Source organism: Rhamphochromis sp. 'chilingali' (genome assembly GCF_963969265.1).
Source record: "Rhamphochromis sp. 'chilingali' genome assembly, chromosome: 2".
Lineage (NCBI taxonomy): Eukaryota > Metazoa > Chordata > Actinopteri > Cichliformes > Cichlidae > Rhamphochromis > Rhamphochromis sp. 'chilingali'.
The window spans coordinates 2,237,663-2,260,883 of NC_137930.1; the positions used below are offsets into that span (position 1 = coordinate 2,237,663).

The 23,221-nt window shown below is 46.5% G+C and overlaps 1 protein-coding gene across 1 annotated transcript in view; it reads left to right on the forward strand.

Moving 5' to 3' along the window:
• Positions 1 to 101: 101 nt before the first annotated feature.
• The window catches only part of ankrd27 (ankyrin repeat domain 27 (VPS9 domain)), a 30,470-nt gene continuing 7,350 nt past the window's right edge, over positions 102 to 23,221 (forward strand). The window contains exons 1-19 of the mRNA XM_080869663.1: positions 102 to 378; positions 7,115 to 7,237; positions 10,792 to 10,902; positions 11,043 to 11,351; positions 11,993 to 12,052; positions 13,360 to 13,413; positions 13,755 to 13,820; positions 14,156 to 14,232; positions 14,754 to 14,875; positions 16,286 to 16,364; positions 17,230 to 17,356; positions 17,453 to 17,545; positions 19,001 to 19,122; positions 19,817 to 19,899; positions 20,025 to 20,140; positions 20,636 to 20,728; positions 20,861 to 21,058; positions 21,507 to 21,566; positions 21,932 to 22,048. Coding sequence (XP_080725789.1) covers positions 7,136 to 7,237; positions 10,792 to 10,902; positions 11,043 to 11,351; positions 11,993 to 12,052; positions 13,360 to 13,413; positions 13,755 to 13,820; positions 14,156 to 14,232; positions 14,754 to 14,875; positions 16,286 to 16,364; positions 17,230 to 17,356; positions 17,453 to 17,545; positions 19,001 to 19,122; positions 19,817 to 19,899; positions 20,025 to 20,140; positions 20,636 to 20,728; positions 20,861 to 21,058; positions 21,507 to 21,566; positions 21,932 to 22,048 — 1,989 coding nt within the window. The 5' untranslated portion in view covers positions 102 to 378; positions 7,115 to 7,135. The remainder of the gene's footprint in view (positions 379 to 7,114; positions 7,238 to 10,791; positions 10,903 to 11,042; positions 11,352 to 11,992; positions 12,053 to 13,359; positions 13,414 to 13,754; positions 13,821 to 14,155; positions 14,233 to 14,753; positions 14,876 to 16,285; positions 16,365 to 17,229; positions 17,357 to 17,452; positions 17,546 to 19,000; positions 19,123 to 19,816; positions 19,900 to 20,024; positions 20,141 to 20,635; positions 20,729 to 20,860; positions 21,059 to 21,506; positions 21,567 to 21,931; positions 22,049 to 23,221) is intronic.

Sequence of the window (23,221 nt, forward strand, 5' to 3'; positions counted from 1 at the left end):
CTCCGATCCTATCAGAGACCTGGAAGTGTGGGTGTAATGGTGGTGACGGAGAGCTACAGAAGATGGAGGTGCAGTACACCGCGCTGGCCTGTAGGGGTCGGTGTGACCCGGTGCGCTTCTCCCCTTTAATTTGTCCACATCAGATCCCATAAATGAAACGTTCGTGTACATGAACGCGTTTCTTCTTCTGTAAAAGTTTTACTTGGACAGAATCAGACTCAGGACGCTATAATCGGCAAATCGGCTCGTTTTAGCAGCTTATTTATCGCAATTCGTCTCGCAAGGTTGATAAGCTCGTAGGGCTCCTGGCAGGCTGCTGCTGCTGTTTGGCTTTGACATGCTAAACCCTGGATGACCGAAGGGACTCGTTAATAGCAGGTAAAATCAGTCTTCTTCCAAATCATCACATCTGTTGGCTCAATTCCGTGTTTGGAAACGCTAACGTGTCACTACGCTAAGGCAACAGTAAATCCCCAGAAACGCTAATGCTACAGGCTGTATTTTTGGTTTTAGCTAGGAGGCTAATTTAAAAACTTAAAGTCCCCGTTTACTGACAGACGCACAAAACCGAACAAACAATTGTTAGATAACTATGGATAACTTCAAATATTAATTTATCAGCGAGCAGCATAAAACTCCTCCTTGCACCTGTCATGTGAACGGTACCGTGACACAGTTTATTAGCTGCTTCCAGCGCCACGCCAGACTCCATTCACAAAATGTCAAATTTAAGAGTTACGACTTTAGTTTCATTTTAAGTTACCTTCTTGTTTTATGGATATCTATACCACAAAACAGGAAAATACACATTAAATTGTATTTGTTTATATATAATAGCAAATCGAAGAAGAACATCTAGGTGTTTACTCGAAACAGATGGGTTGATAACCCAATATAACACAGTAAAAAAAATCATAATAGAAAGGGAGAGTATGAGTGAACATATGAGATAATAAGACTTAAAAGAGTGGAAGAAAACCCTCAGGCCACCTCTGCTAAGTGTGAAGTGCAAGTGTGCCAGTTTAAAGCTGCATTTCGGAGAAACCTGGAATATAAAATCCAAGTCCTTAGTGATGCGAATCAGTTAAAAAGATAAAACACTCCCGATTTGTCTCCTTGTTTTGTGTTGAAATGATCCTACTTTTCCTTATATTCCTTCATGTCTCCTATTCTAGTGGTGAATATTCATACTAAACATGACCAAAGTTTTACTAAGACCAGTGTGTGCATAAACATCCTACAGCTTGTGAGGGGCAGCCAACCAGAAGGTGGTTGACTTAGAGGGGGCGGAGCTAATACCGCTCATCTTAGACGAAACAACTAAGCATCCACTCAGGAAAGTGAGTCTGTGAGTCATTGTGTCTTCAGATCACAGGACTTTGGTGTGACTGGGGTTTATTATCCTGAGTTTGGACGGTGATCTCGGTGTTTTGTTGGTGATGCTGTTGTTCCCTTCAACCTGAGGCTAAGACATCAGCTGTGAATGTGGCTCAAGCCCGAGTGGATGGACATTCCTCTGTCTGCTGTTTTGCTTCCAGCCTGGGAGGTCACGAGGGTCACGTGATGTTTTTTTCCCAGCATGGAGCTGCTCGGGTGGGGATTTACTGTGTGTGTTGTGCTGAACTGGTTTCCAGTGCGTGTGTGGGAGCTCAGGGAGGATGAAGCTGACCTCTGAGGTGAGTGGATCACCTGCAAGGTGTGAGCGGTCAGTTTAGAGATTTTTAAGAGATCAGAAAATGTTTAAAAACGTATTTTTCTGTCATTAAATAAAAATCTGACTCTTTAATGGGCAGAACTGATCGTGTTTTCTGTAGAATTGATCTGGTTTGTTGTGGTTTTGGCGCGCAGATGAATGAAGTGTTTTTAAATTAAATTTGGCGCTCGTACAGTAACGTTTGTAATCTCATGGATGTGCTGCAGAGTATCATTTCAGTCATGTTTTTATCAGACCTCTCAGACCACTTTCTGTTTTCATTGAGTTTTCTTTGTTGGCATTGTTTCTCCTTTTGATGTTCAGGCTAGAAATGGGAAGAAGAACAGATTACGTGGATCCCACGCCTTTGTTTTATTAGCTGTGCTGACTTTTTAAAAGGTAAATGGTGTTTTAATAGAAAAACCCTCGGACTCAGCAGCCAAACTTCTTAAAAGAACCAAGAAAAGTGAGCACATTACAGCCCTTCTAACGGTTCTGCTGTTTGGATTGATTTTTACAGTCTTATTGTTATATTTTGAAGCCCTGCACGGCCCCTGTAAAGGTACTCGACCTGCTGTTCTTGTTCCAACTGGTGTGCGACTTCTGATGTTAGCGAGAAGGGTTCGAGCTGTTAGGGCTTCTGGATTGTGGAACAACCTGCCTGAGGAAATGTGTGTCTTCTTTACAATCACTGCTAAAGACTCGGTTACGTCTTAAGACTTCATCTCTGACTGTATCGTTATCATTTTTAATGTTAAAGTTTACGGCAGTGCAAATACAAACAGAGTGAGCAAGTATGGCTGTTTGGAAGGTCTGCAGGAGGAAGCCTCTTCTCTCTAAAATACAAACAGCAGCACAGCGTAGCTCCACACTCCTGGAACAGACAAGACCACAGTGGAGATGTTCGTCCATCACGCACAGCAGCACGTCTGGAGGAAACAAACACCTCATACAGCCGTCAGCACGGTGGAGGAGGGACGATGATCTGAGTGGACCATGAGCTCCTCTGTAGAGTCAGTGTGAGGCCGTGTGTCCCACAGCTGAAGCTCGGACCAAACCGGGTCATCAACAGGACAAAGATCCCAGCACAGCAGCAGGTCTGCAACAGAACGACTGAAGAAGAGAAGAACGGAGCTGCTGCAGAGCTCAGAGAGCTGTGCATGAGTCTGAGACCCTTTTGCTTTTCTCTGGTGATCTGTGTTCTCTGGGTGAGGTGTAAGAGCTTCGCCTCAGGCCGAACACATCTGGCTAATTACACATCTGCCGCCTCAGTGAAGGAAATCACACTTTTATAACCTGTGGGAATTTTTAACTTTTCACTTGCAGAAATGTGAGACAGAAAATGGAGCGTGGTGGTTTTTACTTTCCTTATCAACACAACGACAATGAAACACCGCCTTTGCCTCCGCGAACACATCGGACTACAAACACGCACATTACCAACTCCGGAAGACGATCAAAGCAGCCAAACGTGAGTACAGGGACAGGGTGGAGCAACAGTTTGACAACCCGCGGAGTATGTGGCAGGGACTAAACACGATCACAGACTTTAGAGGGAAAACCAGCACACCGCAGACCACGGCCTCTCTGTGTGAGGATCTAAACGTATTCTACGCTAGATTCGACACAGCGAACACCATGAGACCGGACAGTGTGCGCACTGACGTCATCCGCGGTGCGCACACTGTGTCTGAGGAGGATGTGCGGAGGTGCTTCAGGAAGGTGAACGCACGCAAAGCTACTGGTCCGGACGGGATTCCCGGCCGCGTCCTCAGGTCATGCGCGGCTCAGCTGGCTGGAGTGTTCACGCACATCTTCAACCTTTCCCTCTCTCTGTCTGTAGTCCCAGCCTGCTTCAAAATGGCCACTGTCGTCCCTGTACCCAAATCCTCCACCATCTCCTCATTGAACGACTGGCGACCTGTAGCCCTGACCCCCATCGTAAGCAAATGCTTCGAGAAGCTGGTCAGGGACTTCATCTGCTCTGCACTACCCGACTCACTGGACCCTCTACAGTTTGCATACCGCCACAACAGGTCCACTGATGATGCCATAGCCCTGACACTACACACTGCCCTGTCACACCTGGAGAAGAGAGACACGTATGTGAGAATGCTGTTTGTAGATTACAGCTCAGCATTCAATACCATCGTTCCCTCGAAGCTGGACAGGAAACTGCAGGATCTAGGACTGAGCAGCTCCCTCTGCAGCTGGATCCTTAGCTTCCTGTCTGACAGACGCCAGGTGGTCAGACTGGGCAGCATCACCTCATCCCCCATCACACTGAACACTGGTGCTCCACAGGGGTGTGTACTGAGCCCTCTCCTGTACTCACTCTACACCTACGACTGCACAGCCACTAACAGCTCCAACATCATTGTGAAGTTTGCGGACGACACTACAGTGGTGGGTCTTATCACCAACGGTGATGAGACAGCTTACAGGGAGGAGGTCAGCGCCCTGACCCACTGGTGTCAAGACAACCATCTCACCCTCAACGTCGCAAAGACAAAGGAGTTGATAGTGGACTTCCGGAGGTGCAGAGAAGTACACACCCCCATCACCATCAACGGCGCTGCTGTGGAGAGAGTGAGCAGCTTCCGGTTCCTTGGCGTACATCTGGCTGAGGATCTTACGTGGTCAGTACACACAAACAAAACAGTGAAGAAGGCGCAGCAGCGCCTCTTCTTTCTCAGGAGACTGAAAAGATTCGGCATGAGCCCCCGCATCCTCAGGACCTTCTATCACTGTGCCATTGAGAGCATCCTCACTGGATGCATCACCACCTGGTATGGCAACAGCACCGCCTACAACTGCAAAGCTCTCCAGCGAGTAGTGCGGTGCTCTGAACGGATAATTGGAGGTGAGCTTCCCTCCCTCCAAGACATCTACAGGAAGCGGTGCCTGAGGAAAGCGGGGAGGATCATCAAGGACTCCAGTCACCCCAGCCATAAACTGTTCAGACTGCTTCCATCAGGAAGGAGGTTCTGCAGCATCCGGTCCCGTACCAGCAGACTGAGAGACAGCTTCTTCCATCAGGCCATCAGACTGCTGAACACGTCATAGACACCTCAGCTTCACTACTGGAACTTCAACATTATGCACTCCATACTGTACAGTAACGCCACTGTTTTGCACATATTCAACTCTGTATATTTTATATATTTTATTATTATTATTATTATTATTATTATTTTATATATTTTTTTTTTACTATTTAATTTGTAAAAATGTGTATACACACACACACACACACACACACACACACACACACACACACACACACACACGTAGGAAAATATTTAGTATACACATCCAGAAATGCATACACTATTATATATTGTACATATATTTATTAGTTTCAGGTTGGCCATTCTTGTATTTTGCTCGTTTGTGTTGTTGTGTTTGCACATCTCTGTTGCTTGTGGGGCTCGCACACAAGAATTTCACTCGCATGTGCTGTGCCAGTGTGCCTGCACATGTGATGTGACAATAAAAGTGATTTGATTTGATTTGATTTGATTTGATTTGATATACCAGCTAAATGCAGGCAAGGAGATGACCTGCTTTTTTGTGCATTGTTTCCACAAAACTCCGGTTGCAGCTCACTGATGTGTGGGGGGAAGTTGTTTATTATTGAATGCATGAACTGAGATAATCAGTTTAGTCCCAAACACATCATTCAGATCCTCACACTGCAGACGCTACAAACAGGGAACGGCTTTTACTTCAGAACTGGACTAAAATGCCTGTTTATTGAACTAGCTGCTGATTACGTTTCAATCAGTCGAAACAACGAAAAAATAATCGGCTCTGTTACAGTTGGTGCATTCAGTGTTTTACCTTTGAAAGGTTTAGAAAATGTTCCACTTCTTTCAGTAAATCCAGATGCTGTAACAGCAGTTCTAATCAGACAAGCTTGACCAGTGTACACCTCTGACTGGTTCTTTTGAAGAATGGGAACAATTTTAGTTGACACCAGTCTTTTGGTCATCGGTGTGAGTGATGCTGATATGCAATACTTCTGCATTTAGTACAATTTTGAAAACAGTTTGGTGATCAGTGGAAGTGTGCAGGGTTAAAGATCAGAAATTAGAGCCTCTTATTGCAGGGCAGCAGCCCGAGCAGAGAAGATCAGCCCCCCCAGCCACCTCCTCCACGCTCATCTAGGGCTTGTGTGTGTGAATGGGTGAATGTAGTCAGGCGTTCCCGGGAGAGCCAAGAGACATTATCTCTCCAGTGAGTCCTGGGTTTACCCCGCGGCCTCCTCCCAGTAGGACATGCCTGAAATACTTCACTCGGGAGGGATTCATCCTAGCCAGGTCCCCAAACCAGCTCAGCGGACTCCTTTCAAGGTGGAGGAGTAGTGGCTCTGCTCCGAGCTCCTCCTGGATAACTGAACTTCTCGCCCAGTCTCTAAGGAAGAGGCCTCAGAGACTGGGTCAGAAGCAGATAACTTTTAAACTCTTTGAAGCTGGAAGACCGCTCCAGCTTTACAGAAGCTTAAAAGAAGTTAGCTTTGATAGCATGGGTTTTTTCAAAATAAAAGCGCTGTCACACCCAGGTTCAAAACGATGTGTCTTCTGTTGAAGGCATCTACAGTCCTGTAACACCTTCAGAGGACTCGCGGTTTACAGCTGCAGGTAGATGGAGTCAAAAGTTCAAACCACCTAACTGCTCACCTCTTTAGGCTCGGTGAATTGTAATTAGACATTAACGCTCTTATTTGCAGCATTAGTAACTACAGACTCGGGGAGATTTTTCCGAGGCCTCACATCCAGCCTGGCCAGGTTGGAGCCGGTGAAGCTTTGTCTGGATGGAGGATTATTAGATCAATCGTACGGAAATAAACCAGTTCAATAAGAATTGGATCAGCTGAGAGAGAAGCAGCCCTGGTTTCTTCAGATCCAGGCAGCACAGCTTCATACGTGACCGTGAGCGACTTCTGGGGGGCCTGAACACTGCAGATTGACAGAACGAGATGGGAACATAAGCCCCACCCCCACCCACATTAGGCTGGAAACGAGATTGAAAGGGACTTCTTGTCCGGTGGCCTCAAAGACCATAAATGAGCTTGTTTTCAGGTCTTGTCCTAAGATTCAAATTTGGAGGCATTAAGGAATCATGAGATCTTTTGTCGTTGTTGTTGTTGTTGTTGCTTGGCTTTTCTCAAACATCAATGAGCAGTATTGCCACATGCTATCGACAGGAAACCAGCAGCTGCTCTCAGAGAGGCTGATGTGGAAGATTTATTCTCTACAATTATTTATAATCCCCAGAAGATGAGTCCTGACAGGACTGCACCCCACAGTCCTCTCCCCACGAAGGGTTTAACTGGTCACATACTTATAAAAGTCCTTGACACGTACTTGGTTGATAATTAAGGTCTTTCCTCCCATCATCCTCCTGTCCCGTCTGCAGGATCCAGACCTCCAGCTCCTTATGGCTGTATATGATGAGAACATCCTGAAGAATCCTTTCTACCTGGCCTTGGAGAAGCAGAGACCCGACCTTTGCAGCCAAGTGGCAGAGCTCCACGGCATCGTGAGTTTGACCCGTCATCTCATTTATGTCACCAGACAAGCCCACCTGCATGTATGTGAGGATCAGCTACCGGATCACGATATCAGACGGCGATTAATCAGAGAGCGCTCTGTCTGGGTGTCATATAGCTGTGAGTCTGCGGCGTCTATATTCACTTAGATGATCAATGTTTTTTAAAAATGGGTGGAAAATGCTTCAGACTGAGCAGATGTGATTAAATGTAACAGTAGGTAGGGCTGTTCGATATAACGATATATATCGGATGACGATATAAAAACGTCTGTCGTTTGTTTCGTGGTGTCGCAAAATAAACTGTTACAGCAATATTTGTTCATGCTTTGATCACTGCAGTGGCTGTATTCATTTCTTAAAGTTCTCTCTTTCTCTTATATTTAATAAAACCACACTACGGACGGACAAGCGCCTGTTTTTATGCGTTGTTGTCAGCAACAACGACGGTAACGCCATCGCGTGTCCGCTTGTTTATGTTCCACATAAACCTTTCACAATAAACCTCAGGATCCTGTTGAGACTTTTCAAAATAAACTGAATCACGTGAAAGAGCAGAGTGTTTACAGATGAGAAGTAAAAAAGACGCCAGGTGCTAAAAAATAAAGCTTAGACTCAGACGTTAGAGCAGGCTTCTCCCCGCAGCACGCCGTGTAATAAATACTCACAAAGAAACGGCGCCGTTACAACTTATGTCTAAAAATGTATCGTTTCATGCATCGGTTAAAACACTCGACTCCAGCTACACGACGCACAGCTGGAAACACTTCACGCAGGTCGAGCTGCCCGAGATTCACAGACTTTACAGAAAATGTTACATTTTTGATTTATATCGTTACCGGGACGACAGATGTCTTATATCGGGATATGAGATTGTGGTCATATCGCACAGCCCTGATAGTAGGAATTGTGAATGGAGGGAACAAGCAGAAGAATTGAGCTTCGGTGACAGGGTGAGGAGCTCAGGTCCATCTGACCCGGCTGCCTCACGGAGGAAGTGATGTCAGGCATGAGACCGCGAGGCAGATCCAGCACACGCCAGAGAGACGGCGCTGCTCGTCTGTGTTAGGAACACATCAGTGTGCAGCTGGAGACCCTCGTGTTGCTTCGTCTGCAGGTGGCTGGGGGTCTGAGCGTCTGTCTCTGCTCAGGAAGGTTTGCACTAATAAACAACAGGGGGGAGGTGAAAATGAGGAAACGGCACAGAGCTCAAAATAACTGCAGCAGAACCTGAATAAGTCCAGGTGTGAGCCGGCTGCAGAGCTCTGCCAGTTTCTATCACAGAACAGCTTCTCGCTTCCTCCTCAGTGGTTGAAGGCTGCGCCTACAAACAGCTGAGAATCACACCAGCCCCTTAAAGCAGGTTAAAGATCAGAGTCGGGGACGTTATCTCTGTTACAATGTTTGAGGTAAAAGAAGCGCGCTCAGCCGGGGTTTCAAACACAGCGACACCTTTACACCACTTCCTGCCTCACGGTGGGTCAGCGTGGGGTTTCTGGTGGTTTCAACGCGCTCTGCTGCCATCCCTTCACTCTCAGTGAGTTAGAGGAGCATTGTTTTGGTCGGACTGTTAAAGCGGGGTTGATACATTTCATTTGGCTGTCAGTGAAGCGCAGAGATATCAGATGAGCTGACAAGCTGCAAAGCGGCGCTCTAAACCTCGTTTGAGCTTGTTAAAGATGACGATCGGACGCCTGGAGCAGCAGATGAGAATCAGATGTCTGAACGCCGGCCAGTTGGGTCATCTGCACGCCGTCAAAACATCAGTGGGGAAAAAAAATGCGTGTAAGTGCATTAAAGCTGCGGTTCGCAGCAGAGGCGGAAAAATCAGTTCTACATGGCACAGCGTGCACATGCTGTGCATACGTCAGGGCTTCAGCAGCTGCTCTGGCTCGTGACTGCGTCTTCAGATCCTTAATCAAATGCTGCCGATCAGGTCATGTGCATTTATTGACTTCATGTGAACATCTTAAAAACAAATGACGCCTGTTTAATGTCAGTGTTTCTGCGCTATTTTCAGACCATCGGAAATCTAAATCTGTGCTGAGTGCTTAATAAATGGAATTAGGGCTGGGCCATATTATACCGTTCACGGTAGTACCGGTATAATGTTAGGCAACGATAGGAAAATGAAATATCGCGATAGAATGGGAGTAAAACGCGCATGCGCAGTGCCTTTGTTTTCATACGCACATGGCCGATTGTTGAGTGAAACAGATGAACCAGAATTGGTTTGTAAAAATGGTGCAACTTCAGTGATGTGGAACTGGTTTGGTGTTTGTCCGTCAGATACACGACAAAGCACATTTTTTTGCAGAACATGCAAGCGGCCGTCGTTATTGTCGTATTTGTCGGACTAAGATGCTCTTAAATCTGGGAGTAATCTGGGTCCTAAACTCCGTATGCTTCAGGTCAAACAACACTGCAGCATCACTAAGAGTTAAAAACTGTCTAAATTCTTTCATCTTTAATAAAACGATCAGCATTGCTGCTTTACGAGGTGTAACTATAAAGTTTAACTTCCAGGCATCCATGAAAACAAAAGTTATTACATTTAACGGAGTTAGAAGCTAGCAGGAAGCTAGCGGAAGTTAGCTCGCTAGTTTCGCTAGTTACCTAAACATGATATAGCATGTTCTGACTGAGAGATTTCTGAAAAAAATCAAACGTACAGCTCTGCTATCACTTCCAACATAAATGAAGACAGGAAACTAAACAGCAGTGACGTTTGTAGGGTTACTGAAGTTGGGCTAGCTGGTATATAATGATGTGCTACGTGATCGCTAGCGACACAGCTATGTTAGCATAACATAAACAGTGAAGCTGGAGGACGAACACTAACACTTTTCCACTTATAAAAGTTAACGTGAAGGGTCTTCATGGTTAGAGACAAATGCAATCGCATGGCAGGATGCTGTAAACGGACCAAACTTCAGTCAGGAGAACAACTGAGATAATCCATCCACAATACGAGGTTAGTCATTAATATACTGCAACAACATGGGAATAGAGCAGCTGCCGGAGAATTCAACATTAATGAATCAATGGTACAGAAGTGGAGGAAGCAAGAAGAATTAGTTTAATAAAGTTTGATTTATCTGACTGCTTTGTTTCGCTTAATGTGCCTTATAATCCCGTGCACCTTATGGTCCGAAAAATACGTACTGCACACTGCAGTTTAATGTTGCAAAGCACCTCTTTTTAACTTCAGTGGATATTATACATGGTTATGCTCAGGATATGTCAGCCCATTTCTACTGGAAATGCCTTTTGGTTAAACTTTCAGCAAGGAATTTGCATTTGCACTGTTACATTTTTTTATAAAGCTTTAATGTACATAAAAACCAGCTTCTTGTTTAAGTGAAAATAAATGGAAGATTGTCTTTTTGCGCTAGTAATGTTGTGGAGTTGTATTTTGTCTCGCATCAATTATATCGTCAGTTATATCGTTATCGCAAATTTTCAAATATATATCGTGATAAATATTTTTGGCCATATCGCCCTGCTCTAAATGGAATACCCTGCGTGTCGCCTTGAACCTGCAGGTTCTGGTGCCCTGCTGTGGAAGTTTGACCCTCAGCAGCTACTCGGACTCTCACTTCGACAGCTATGTGCTGCAGCCCGTGGAGGACGGTTATAAGACTGCGGACGGGAAGGTCTGTCTTCAACACAAGCCAGTCTGTGCTGCTCGTTGTTGCCAGAGGCTGAGTTTAAACGCACCGCTGTCCTACTTTTACAGTCCTAAAAATACAAAAAGAGGCTGTTTAACAGCTTTTTACCTCTGTGTGTGTTACAGGAGGTCCGGATCCAGGACAGGCAGGTCCTGCTGGGATCCGGGTTCCCGGCTCCAGTGTCGATCCCCATCCTGTTCGAGGAGACCTTCTACAACGACCGGGAGCAAAGCTACAGCATCCTGTGCGTCTCCAGGCCCATGGAGGTGGACCCGAGCCTGTCCGAGGTCAGCACGCCGTCTTCTTACAGCCTGAGGAGCCTGGAGGACGTCAGGGAGTTCCTGGGCCGCCACGCCCAGAAGATGGACAAGCACATCCAGAGCTTCTGTCAGGCCTTCAGGGAGCAGGAGAGGAAGGGACTCCGGCACCACATAGTAGGGATGACAGACACAAAACACAACCCTGGTGATAAACGGACTAGAGTGACAAACGGGGGTCTGAAGGAAACGGAGCTCTGCGCGTGTCTGACCTAAAATAGCACGCCTCACAGGTTTCGTCATTCTTTTACCACAGACAGGTTTGCGCTCCCATGACTCAGATAAGGCAGAAATACTGATGCAATCACAAGGTTTTTCCAGCTGGTTGGGTAATCCGTGTCAGTGTCTGGTGGTTACCAGGGCCACCGACTGATTTGAGCGATGGTTTCCCAGCAGCTACCATCGGTCTCCAGCGTCACTCACAGCTGGTTGGAAATCCTCCCTGTGGTTGCAGATGGTTGCAGACTCGTCTCGAGGCCTGTTATTGGCAGACAAGTTGATGTCACATGTCTACAGAACTTGTCATTGTACAGCTGCAGCTATCGCCCCCCAGTGGCCATCAAAAAGAGTGCAGGTTTAAGGCTCCTCCAGCTAGCTTCACTTTGATTTAATACATGACAACAATACAAACAACACCTCCAGGAGAGCGTGCATCTTTTTAGCGTTAATGTGTTTGAATGTTTTCGAGTCTTTAGGGGATTTTTGCGTTCGATTTTTTTCTTTCCTGCTGAGCTAACAGCTGTTCTGTTTCCTGTCAGGACTCGGTGAACGGTCTTTACACTAAGTGTCTTCAGTGTCTGCTGAGAGACTCTCACCTGGTGAGTAGAAACAATCTTTATTTGTCACGTTAAAACTGGCTGAATGAAAATCCGCCTTTCTCTCCTTGATTTGGAGAATATTTATTTCTGGCTTCTTCACCTGGGGCCAATATTCACTCTTCTATGTCTTTTATTATTCGCGTGCTTCTCTGGTTTGCATGGTGGCTCGGTGCGTTCACGGTTATTCGTGTGATTATCTGACTTTGTTTCGTTTGTCCCTCGGCTGCACGATGACATCAAAGGCGTGAGAAACGTGGTCGAGTAACACGGCCGTGCTTTTTGAGCATGTGACTGTTAAAGCTCTCCGTGTCTCCGCTTCGTTTCTTTTTAATAAAACTGTGAGCTTGTGTTTGAGAGCCGATTCTGCCGGAGGGAAGAGCAGCTGATGGAAAGTGCTGATTACTCACTGAGAGGCTGCTGTTTTAGTTTAACAGCGATCCAGTCCGCTGTGAGCCTGAGCTGGATAAGAGATTTGCACCATACAAAGGACGAGCAGTCCAGTCGGTCAGGATGTTGAATCTGTGGCACCAACTACAGAGGTTTTAGCAAAATCACCTGTATTAAAAGGATTCTTATTCAAATCTCTAAAATAACATAAAAATTGGGAGAAAATGCAGATTTCTGTCACTCATTGTTTCTGCTGTGTGCAAACTTGGTGATTCCCTCACAACGTCCTGTGTTAAGGCAGGAAACACAGATGCTCAGCAGTGTGCTGTGAACAATCATGACAGTCCAACATGCTTTTTACTGCAGAAGAAGCTCATGTGAGCGTTGCATGTAAGCGGGGGCTGTACTGAGTCGGCAGCTGTAGTTCAGAAAAGTCCTGCTTTCGTTGATTCAGGCATCTGTGACCTCGGTGCAGTCGCTTCCCTCTTTGTGGGAAATGAAACGAAACAGCACATAAACCAGAGGAAGCATTCTGGTGAAACATCATCGTTGGTCGTTAATGCTTCGTTAGATCAACCTTGTTGTAAAATGTTGTGTTAATGCGGCCACGTTACGTTCATCTGTTGGCTTTGCACACGTGAGCGTTTTGCTGCTGTCATGTGGGGAGGAATCGTTTCCTCCGGTTCGGAAAGGATCGAACCCCAAACAGTGTCATGTGACCGCCGTAACTAATGCTTCAAATCAGCTTCCTTTAATCAGCGTGACCTCTGACCCGACGCACACACGCAGGATGCTGCGAGTTCCTCTGGACTGGATGATTCGATGATATGTGGCCGCGGCGTCTGCGACTCAGCAGTTTTGGGCCTGATCACATCCTCTAACGCCTTCCTCTTCCCCTGCATGCTTTGTGTTTTCTGCAGAAACTTCTGGCAAAGCAGGAGCTTCAGATGACGCTCCTCAAACAGGCTGTGGAGGTAACGTCTCTGGGTTCAGTGAAGGAGAAAGGTTGACACGTAGACGCAAGTTTAAGTTTGCAAGAAAGTCAGATTTCATCAAACACATGCAGAAGCTCCCACAGCTGTCACACGTAACTTCCTGCTTCATGCCAGTGAAACTGTAAAGGAATCGATTAATAAGCCGAATAACTCAATAAGATATTTACAAAAAATAAGACGGAGCTCAATGTGGGCAAAGCTACATGTGACAGAAGCAGCTTAATAATCCAAACATGCAGCTATTTTGGTGTGAGGTGAGAAACTTTGATGAGCTGTTCCTGACACGTATTAAAATATTGGTTTTCCTCTTCTTTTCCCAGATGTACGTTCATCATGGTATCCATGAATTAATCTTTAACTTTGTGGGAACGCTTGAGGCCAGCCAGGTAGGTCTGAGCTCAGATTTCCTCATTAGACGTAACGAGGGAGCGAATAAACCGTCTGTTCGTCCGCTTTCTTCCACCACCAGATCCTGAGTGATCTGCTCACGTGCCTCCTGCATACACACACATCCCTGTGGTGTTTTTGCTGCGCGCTGCTGCAGATATAACGTCAAACACGCAGCTTGCAGGGATCACTTGTCTTTGCAGAGGGATCGTTGTTTCAGTGATGGAAGCCTTAATATTTCTCCTTCTTGCTCTTTATTACTGTGATGACCCCAAAAAGAGGCTTTGACAGTTTCAAAAGTTCCTCTCCCGTCTCTTGTGCTGCCGGTCGACAGGATGCTGCCTTCAACAAAACCACCAGGAGTCTGCAGGAGCTGCAGCAGAAAGAGCTGGGAGTCAAACCCGAGTTCAGGTCAGTTCCACACCGGAGCGGACTTTGAGACCCAGACCTCTGCAGCGTCAAATCTGGTTCTGCTGACAGGTTTAACCAGCGCTTGCTGTTCTGAACACGTTACAGACGATGTTTAAATGTGCAAAATGCCTTCAACGTTTACACGGACCCAGTTAAGGTGACCTGATCGTGGCAGCGTTCCAGCAGCTCGCATAGACAAACACGATACGTGTTCATGGTTTATGAAGTCAAATTTTATTTCAGACTTGTTTTTAAATACGTCCTGGTCAGTCTGACCCGAGGGACAGCTCAGGGTCCCAACAGTGGAGACCATCCAAGGGTTACTGGTGAAATAGAGCGATCATGAAGACTTGCGTCATGTTTCATTGCACCGTGTGATTGGTTCTGTCTCTGTTTTGTAAATTGAATCTGTTGTTTAGCTGTGTGCCTCCTTCCTTTAGCCCGAGCCACTGAAGCTTTGTGAATGTGTCCGTTCGATGTCTTTGACCCATCGTCTGTCCCCCGTTCTTCTGTCTCTGCAGCATAAACTTGTCTCGGGCTAAAAGAGAGCTGAGCCAGCTCAACCAGCAGACGTCCCCCCTCCTCAAACTGCTCTGCCTGCGTAGAGTCGCGCTGACCGCCACCCAGACCCCGAGACGCACCGGTACTTACTCTGTTGGTTTGTGTGTGCGGAGCTAAAACGAGTGTGTGAGCTCATCGACCTCCTTTGTAGGAGAAGCAGTTTAAATGTGTGTGTGGAGCTTCAGCGCTCGCTTTAATGGAAGTATGTCACAGCTCGCCGTGAGCGGGTCCCTTGCAGCCTCAGATTTGCAACACATTGGAACCAGTTCTAGTCAGTCTGCAGCTGGTCTGTGGTGCACCACATACTGCATGCCAAAGCACCCTCGAGCAAGACGCTGAACCCCGAGTTTCCTCAGGTGGATTCATGGATGTTGGGTCGTGCACAGGTGTGGATGAGGCTTGCAGTAGAAAGTAATTTGTCACAGACACAGAGGTTGCAAGTCCATTGGCATTAATCCATCCATTTATTCATTCGCTTCCACTTATCCTTTTCAGGGTCGCAGCGCTGGAGCCTATCCCAGCTGTCATAGGGTGAGAGGCGGGGTACACCCTGGACAGGTCGCCAGTCTGTCGCAGGGCCGACACACAGGGACAGACAACCATTCACACTCACATTCACACCTAGTGACAATTTGGATTATCCAATTAACCTATCCCCACAAGTTGCATGTCTTTGGACGGTGGGAGGAAGCCGGAGTACCCGGAGGGAACCCACGCAAACACGGGGAGAACATGCAAACTCCACACAGAAAGACCCCGGCCTGATGTTGGAATTGAACTCAGGACCTTCTTGCTGTGCGGCAACAGTGCTAACCACCGTGTTGCCATTAATCCATATTATTGATAATATTAACGTAATATTTGCGATCATGTCGTAGTTTCCATCCTTGGGCTGTGCTGCAAAAACACAAAGTCTGAGAGCTTGGGAGGCCTGCGCTGTTTTCAGCTGTTTCGGTGACACCAGGGGTGACCCAGTGTTAGCCAGCTGATTTAAATGCGGTGCAGATCTAATCGAATTTAACGTCAAATTAAACTTCAGTTTATGTCATTTGGACACGTTTGTAGAAAAAGTCCCAAACAGGACAAAAAAAACTGTAAATATCTAATAGTTTTCAATTGGATCACTCTGAGAAAATCACATTAGATCCAGGAGTCTGACAAATGAGACCATTCCTTTATTTTCTCGCGGTGACATAAGAGAAACCACCTTATTAAACGTGTAATGCAGGGAAATGCGGGACTCATCAGAGAGCGGCTGTGTGACTCTTGTGTTTCCCTAAAGAAAAGGACAGTACCGACTCTGTGAGCTTCCATTTGTGCAGTTTGCTTTGGTAATCCAAGCTTATTGGATCACGGCAACAACCCCGCTGTCAGCCTGCAGCGCCGAGCTGACGAGAAGCCAGTTTACTCATTAGTGCTGAGCTGAGGGAGAGATGAACGGGAAGAATGACTCTTCAGTTTCCACTCACTGACTGTGTGTCTCCCTCCACAGTGAGCATAGAAGCCGTGAGCGCCGACGACCTGCTGTCTGTCGTCCTCTATCTGCTGGTGAAGACGGAAATCCCCAACTGGTGAGCGAAAGGGGAACTGGCTGCGACCTTTGACCTTCTGTCGTGAATAAAATGCAGAGAAATGAGGAAAAAATGAGGCAGTGAAAACAAAAAGACGACTCACAGTTTTACAGTTTTGGGTCAAAGGGATGGTATCGCAGCCCTGCTCGATTCTGCAGGTCTCACATGTGGGCGTGGATAAACTATAACACTGGCTTCACCCACATTTGTGAAATTTGGAACAGTCGGACCAAAAATTAAGTTTTTTAAACTTAACATCTCATTTTGGCAGCGTCTGTGTCCGTTTCATTTATATTTTTAGGTTTTGTGGGTCACACTTTCCTCTTGGAGGTTAAATCAGATCCTTTTGAGCTTTCGATAACGGGCGTGTCCACGATGCCACAGTACAGAAAGTTGCTATAATTGGAATTTATATTTTCTAATGTGCCGCAAACTTCACAACCTGGAGACATTTTAATATTAAAAACATCTCGAGCGGTTCCTGTGTTTGTTCTGCAGCAGAACCTGCTCAGTCTGAACTCTGCAGCGCCCCCTATGAGGCAGGAGGTGAAGTTTTTGCGTTTACTGCACTGTGCAGCTGAGTACACGGACCGGTGGCCTCCAATAGTGACTTTAACAATCAATGTTAATGTTTTATGATCAAATGCATCATTTTTTATTGCAATATTTGATTACTTTATTGAATTCATAATGTTTGTTGACAGTAAACTGTCCACAGCGCGTGATTTTTCCTCTATAAATAAGCACAATTAATCTTCCAGTGAAAGGCAGCCTAACTGGAGGCTGCTGAGGATGATCTATAGTTATGAAACATCATTTGGGTTAATAAGATGTAGCTGGGTGATCTAATTTGTCTTATCTTCAGGATGGCCAACCTGAGCTACATCAGGAACTTCTGCTTCAGCCACTCGAGTAAAGATGAGCTCAGCTACTGTCTGAGCACCTTCGAGGCGGCGGTGGAGTACATCAACCTGGGGAAGCTGCAGAACTCTGTGAGACACAAACACACTGCTGTCGTATCTCAGCAGCTGCTTCACTGTGCTGGAGATCATCCATGTGTTTTCTCCTGTTTTTGCCTCCTTCCTCAGGGCTCTGGTGAGCTCAGCGACAAGGCGCTGTTCAAGGAGAGGATGAGTCTGCTGACTCAGGGTGTAGCCACGCCCATTAATTGTCTGTTTGAGGTGAGCTGCAGCCCGAGACGTTAGCGGATGTCCCATAAAAGATCAGCATGATGTCTAAAACTGCTCCTACATGATGTGTATTTGTTTTTTTTGTACAGTGGGATGTAAAAGCTTCTCCTGATGCTGTGAATGTTTTTACAGATCCTTCGAGGTCCAATTCAGTTTGAAGGAGAAGGAATTTAAGAGAGTGAAATAAAAACTGTTATTTAGCACTTAAAATCTTCAGCTCTGTTCCCTCTGTTGGCATTTCTTCTGTTTATGTTCATTATGTTTCCTGGTGTTTTCCAGGCCATGAAAGTGATTTAAATGTGTAGTAACTATTTTTGGGGGTTATTTTTATATTGTACATAGATCAGAGTAATTACGTCTTCCAAGAAGCTGATACATTCAGATAAACTTATAATTAATCTGTTAAAAATACATAGGAGTGGGTTTGTGGAAGCCGTCATATCCCCTCACCATATTTGAGTACAGTGGCCAGGAAGGACACCCCTCCCCCTTCTAACACCTGAATACAAGCTAACGTATCAGATTGTTAGCTTGAGGGTCCTAAGAAAAACCCACTTTCCCTCAGATAAACAGTATGATTACATTCTCACATGATATGAAAGTTTATTCACTAAGTGTCAGTTATATCCACTTTATAGAAACTTTTGCTGACAGCAGCAAAAACACAATAGCTAACAGCAGCAAAAAAACAGGCTAACAGCCGCTAACGGAGGCTAACAGCAGAAAAACGTAGCAGCTAACGGAGGCTAACAGCAGCAAAAACACAATAGCTAACAGCAGCAAAAACACAGCAGCTAACAGAGGCTAACAGCAGCAAAAACACAGCAGCTAACAGAGGCTAACAGCAGCAAAGACACAATAGCTAACAGCAGCAAAAACACAGCAGCTAACAGAGGCTAACAGCAGCAAAGACACAATAGCTAACAGCAGCAAAAACACAGCAGCTAACAGGGGCTAACAGCAGCAAAAACACAATAGCTAACAGCAGCAGAAAAACAGGCTAACATAGCAGCTAACGGAGGCTAACAGCAGCAAAAACACAGCAGCTAACAGAGGCTAACAGCAGCTTACCAACAGAAAGGTTTACCTCAGTAACACTGTCAGCAGTCAAAAGTGACTCCTGACTCCTCAAGAGTAAATAAAGGTGGATACTTCTCACCCAGCATTGACAGCTGAGGTAAACAGCAGACAGATGTGGAAAACCCCTGGGTTGCATCTGGATGGATCCGCTCCCCAAACAGTGATAGCAACACGCTCGCTGGCTACGGCTGTTATGGGGTGCACTCTGAAAGTCTGAATTTAATGTTTTTGATCTCTCTTGGCTAACATGTTTATCCTATACCCTCCACTATACCGAAGAACACTCATTTGACGGCAATCTACAGTCTTCTGTCATCTAGTGGCGAGATTTTGCTAATGCTCAGTTTGCTCCTGTGTGTTTTGTAGCACATAGCAAATGGAAATGAAGAGGAGGTTGAACGCCTGCTGAGTGATGGAGAGGCCGATGAAGATGTGAAGATGTGTCATCCTCTCTGCTCCTGTGACCTCTGTGACCTCCAGCTGTCCGGGTCAGTGTCCAAACTCACACAGACAAACACGCAGAGGTACAGAGAGTACGTCAAAGCATTCACATGAAAATAACGAAGAATAAAGAAGAGTAAAGGCTCCACGGTACAGATTTGATATGACCTGCCTGGAGTTTATGACACACTGATTATTGACTGTGAAGCTGGAAATTCACTCTAAGGCTGACTTTGCCTTTGCACATATGCAGAGAAAAGCTGATGTGATGCCTTCGACTTGTATTTTCATTGTTCAACTGATCATCACTTCCCCTTTTCTCCATTATTTTTGTGCATCAGAGCTTCGAATCAGGAATAAAAACCATTTGTATTTTCACTTCCCACTGAAACCCCCAGACACACACACACACACACACACACACACACACACACACACGTGTATTTCAGACCGTTATGCAATGGCCCATTAAAAACGAAAATACTCAAAAATGTAGCTGCACCACAAACGCTGTGCAGTCCTGTTAGCTAAAGTGAGGCCTAGCAGAAAGCGCCACCTGTCGGCCACGCCCACCTGTCGCAGCTGAAGCTCTGAAGTAAGAATCAGACCGCAGAGTCTGATTGAGCCTCACTGGTTACTTCCTGAAAGCTCCCTCTAACCTTTGACCAATAAGCTCCTTGTTTGACGCGTTCAGCCATTATTGACCGTAGACTGACTCTGAGTGTTGGCGCCGTGTTTCAGGCGGCTCAACGACCCGTCCATCGTCACGCCGTTCTCCAGAGATGACCGGGGTTACACTCCTCTGCATGTCGCTGCTCACTGCGGTGAGTGGCTGCTAACGCGCAGTGACACAACATGAGTTTGTTTAATACTGCGAGGCACAATTTATATATAAAAAGTATTAACTAACCTGTGTGTGTGTGTGTGTGTGTGTGTGTGTGTGTGGCAGGTCAGTCCCAGCTGATCGACATACTGGTGCATAAAGGAGCTCAGGTGAACGCCACAGACTACCACGCCCTCACACCGCTGCACCTGGCGTGTCAGCGTGGATACCAGGGAGTAACGGTGAGCACGCGCAGAAAACTAAAATCCTGGGATTTAAATTAAAAAAACTGAACTTAGACGGTCTGTTAGTGCAGTGACCTCACAGCAGCCATATTATTGATCAGAAAAAAATGTCATTAAAATGCTCCATAAGGCTCCAGCAGCACAAACACGGTGCAGAGGTCCAGCTCAGAGACTCCAGGTAGCTGAGGTGAAGCTGCAGCTACAGCCGCCTGTGTCTCCACCCACCTGTCAGTCAAAGTCTGGTTATTTTTAACTGGCAGGTTCAAACATCACCTCTACCTTTAAGCTTTAACATAATCCAAACAGATGAGTTATAAGCAAACAAAGTCATTAAACCAGTTTCCAAAGTGAGGACTGAAATGTGTGTTCTGGATCAGCCGCAGCTGTCTGACCTCAGCCAAACAAACTTGTCGTTAAATAAAGACGAATGAACGCTCCAGAGGAGGAGAACATTACAACAAACGATGTCCTTCCTTTGTTTCTGTTGTCCAGCTGCTGCTGCTGCACTACAAGGCCAACACGGAGGCTCAGGACAACAACGGCAACACGCCGCTGCACCTCGCCTGCATGTACGGACACGAGGACGTACGTCGCCGCTCTCTCTGTTATGTCCTCACATTTCATCCTTTAAATGCTCCAGTTGGTTTGAACCCACCGGGTTAGTCTGTTCCAGTAAATAACTCAGCATGTTCATAAATAATAAATGCTGTGTGTCAGTGTGTGAAGGCCTTGGTGTACTACGATGTCCAAACGTGCCGTCTGGACCTGGTGAACGACAAAGGCGACACGGCGCTGCACATGGCGTCGCGCTGGGGCTACGAGGGCATCATCCAGGTGCTCCTGGAGAACGGAGCGAGCACCCACATCCTCAACAAGAACAAGGAGTCGCCGCTGCAGTGCGCCCTGAACTCCAAGGTCAGCGACACTCGATTGTGCCAGAACATGCAGAGGACGCTTCCACTGTGTGGGTGCTGGTTTGAGTCCCTCACCCCACAGCTGTGGTAGCATAATGAGGATAGCAGCTAATCTGATCAGCTGCTGACGGCAGGTCGACTGATCCCCTTTCTCCAGTCTGTCCACTAAACCAGCTTCAGATACACTTTAAAATCAGATGTTTGTTTCATCTCTGCTCCAGGCAGTACCAGAGCCTGGGGCCTGATGCAGACACAGGTCTGCATCAGGCCCCAGGCTCTGGACTTTAGCCCTGCAGAGTCTCTGAGTCATGTTCACTCAGCCTTTCTTGCACGATAAAGGTTTTTCAAATGATGTAAACAGATGCTTCAGGTGCTCCCTGAAAAAGAAACATATTGGTTTCATGGCGCACATACTGTAAAATGAATGTGTTGTTCATGTCTTCCTGCAGATCCTCATGCAGCTGCAGTCCACTCAGAACGGCCGGAAGCGCTGCGGCAGCGGCGTCGACGTGAGTCTCATCTGCACTCACGCTTGCATCGGACAGATCTCCAACATCACAGTGAATATTGTCAAAATCCATGTGACAAAAGTGTAATTGAATACAAAAAGGTTTCCTCACGAGACAGAGCGGCTGCATGTTTAACAGGGGGACTCAGTGAAAAGTAGTTCCAGTGAAACCTGGAACTACTTTTCAACTGGTGAGCGAATGTTCGCAGTTGACTCTGCGTCCTCTCTGGTTTCACCACGTATGTTTGAAACGTTCACCCTGGTGGTCACATTTGACCTGCATTCACACACTAAAGCTAAACTATGTTAGCATTGGGAGTATTTGGAGGCTGGTTGTGTTTTCAGCATCTCTTTTCTGTCTCTCAGTCTCCCAGCCGCTCGCCTCTGGCCTCAGACTGCAGCAGCCGCCGCTCCTCCGTCTCCAGCACCTCCTCCCTGGGCTCGGAGGTCAAACCAGAGGGAGAACGGGTCCGGCACAGAGAGGTGAGCGCTGACCAGGAAACACAACAACATTGCTAGCACCAATCAAGTCAAAGTCAAAGTCAAAGTCAACTTTATTTGTCGATTCTGCCACATGTACAGGACATACAGAGAATAGAAATTGCGTTACTCTCAATCCCTAGATAAATAGCAAATGAACATTTAAATATATTTAAATATAAAAGTGATTAAAAATGCAAGTAAAATAATTAAAAAGTAAAAATTTAAATAAATACAATTTTACATATAACAAGAAAGCTATACAATATACAATATAAGGGTAAGTGACATTGAGTGTAAACCAGGCAGAGTAGTGCAAATAGGCAAATAGTGCAAATGGAGATTTGGTAATGTACGGTAAGAGAAAGTGTAACAACAAAGTCTTATGAGGTAATGGCAGTCCAATGCTCCACAAAGTGACTGGTAACTGGTGCAGGCCAGTGAGTGAGTCAGAGAGTGTGTGTGTGTGAGTGTGTGTGACAGAGTTCAGTGAGACCGTGGAGGAGAGAGGGGAGAGGGGGCAGAATCGGGAGGGAGTTAAGCTTCCTGACAGCCTGATGGATGAAGCTGTCCTTCAGCCTGCTGGTCCTGGCCTGGAGACTCCGCAGTCTCCTCCCCGACGGCAGCAGCTTGAAGAAGCTTTGCATTGGGTGCGTGGGATCAGCCGCTATGCAAAGGGCTTTTTTAGTGAGACGGGTGCTGTAAATGTCCTGGAGGGAGGGGAGAGAGACACCAATGATCCTCTCTGCAGCTCTCACTATGCGTTGGAGGGTCCTATGACAGGACGCATTGCAGGCTCCAAACCACACAGTGATGCAGCTCGACAGGATGCTCTCGATGGTGCCTCTGTAGAAAGTGTGCAAGATGGGGGCTGGAGCTCCTGCTCTTCTTAGTTTGCGGAGAAAGAAGAGACGCTGCTGTGATTTCTTGGCCAGTGCTGTGGTGTTGTACGTCCAGGAGAGATCCTCTGTGATGTGCACACCCAAGAACTTGGTGCTGCTCACTCTCTCCACAGACGCTCCGTCAATGGTCAGAGGAGCATGTTGGGTGTGCATTCTCCTGAAGTCCACAACAATCTCCTTTGTCTTCTCCACATTCAGAGAGAGATTGTTGTCAGCACACCACGTGGCCAGGCGTCTCACCTCACTTCTGTAGTCGGTCTCATCCCTGTTGCTA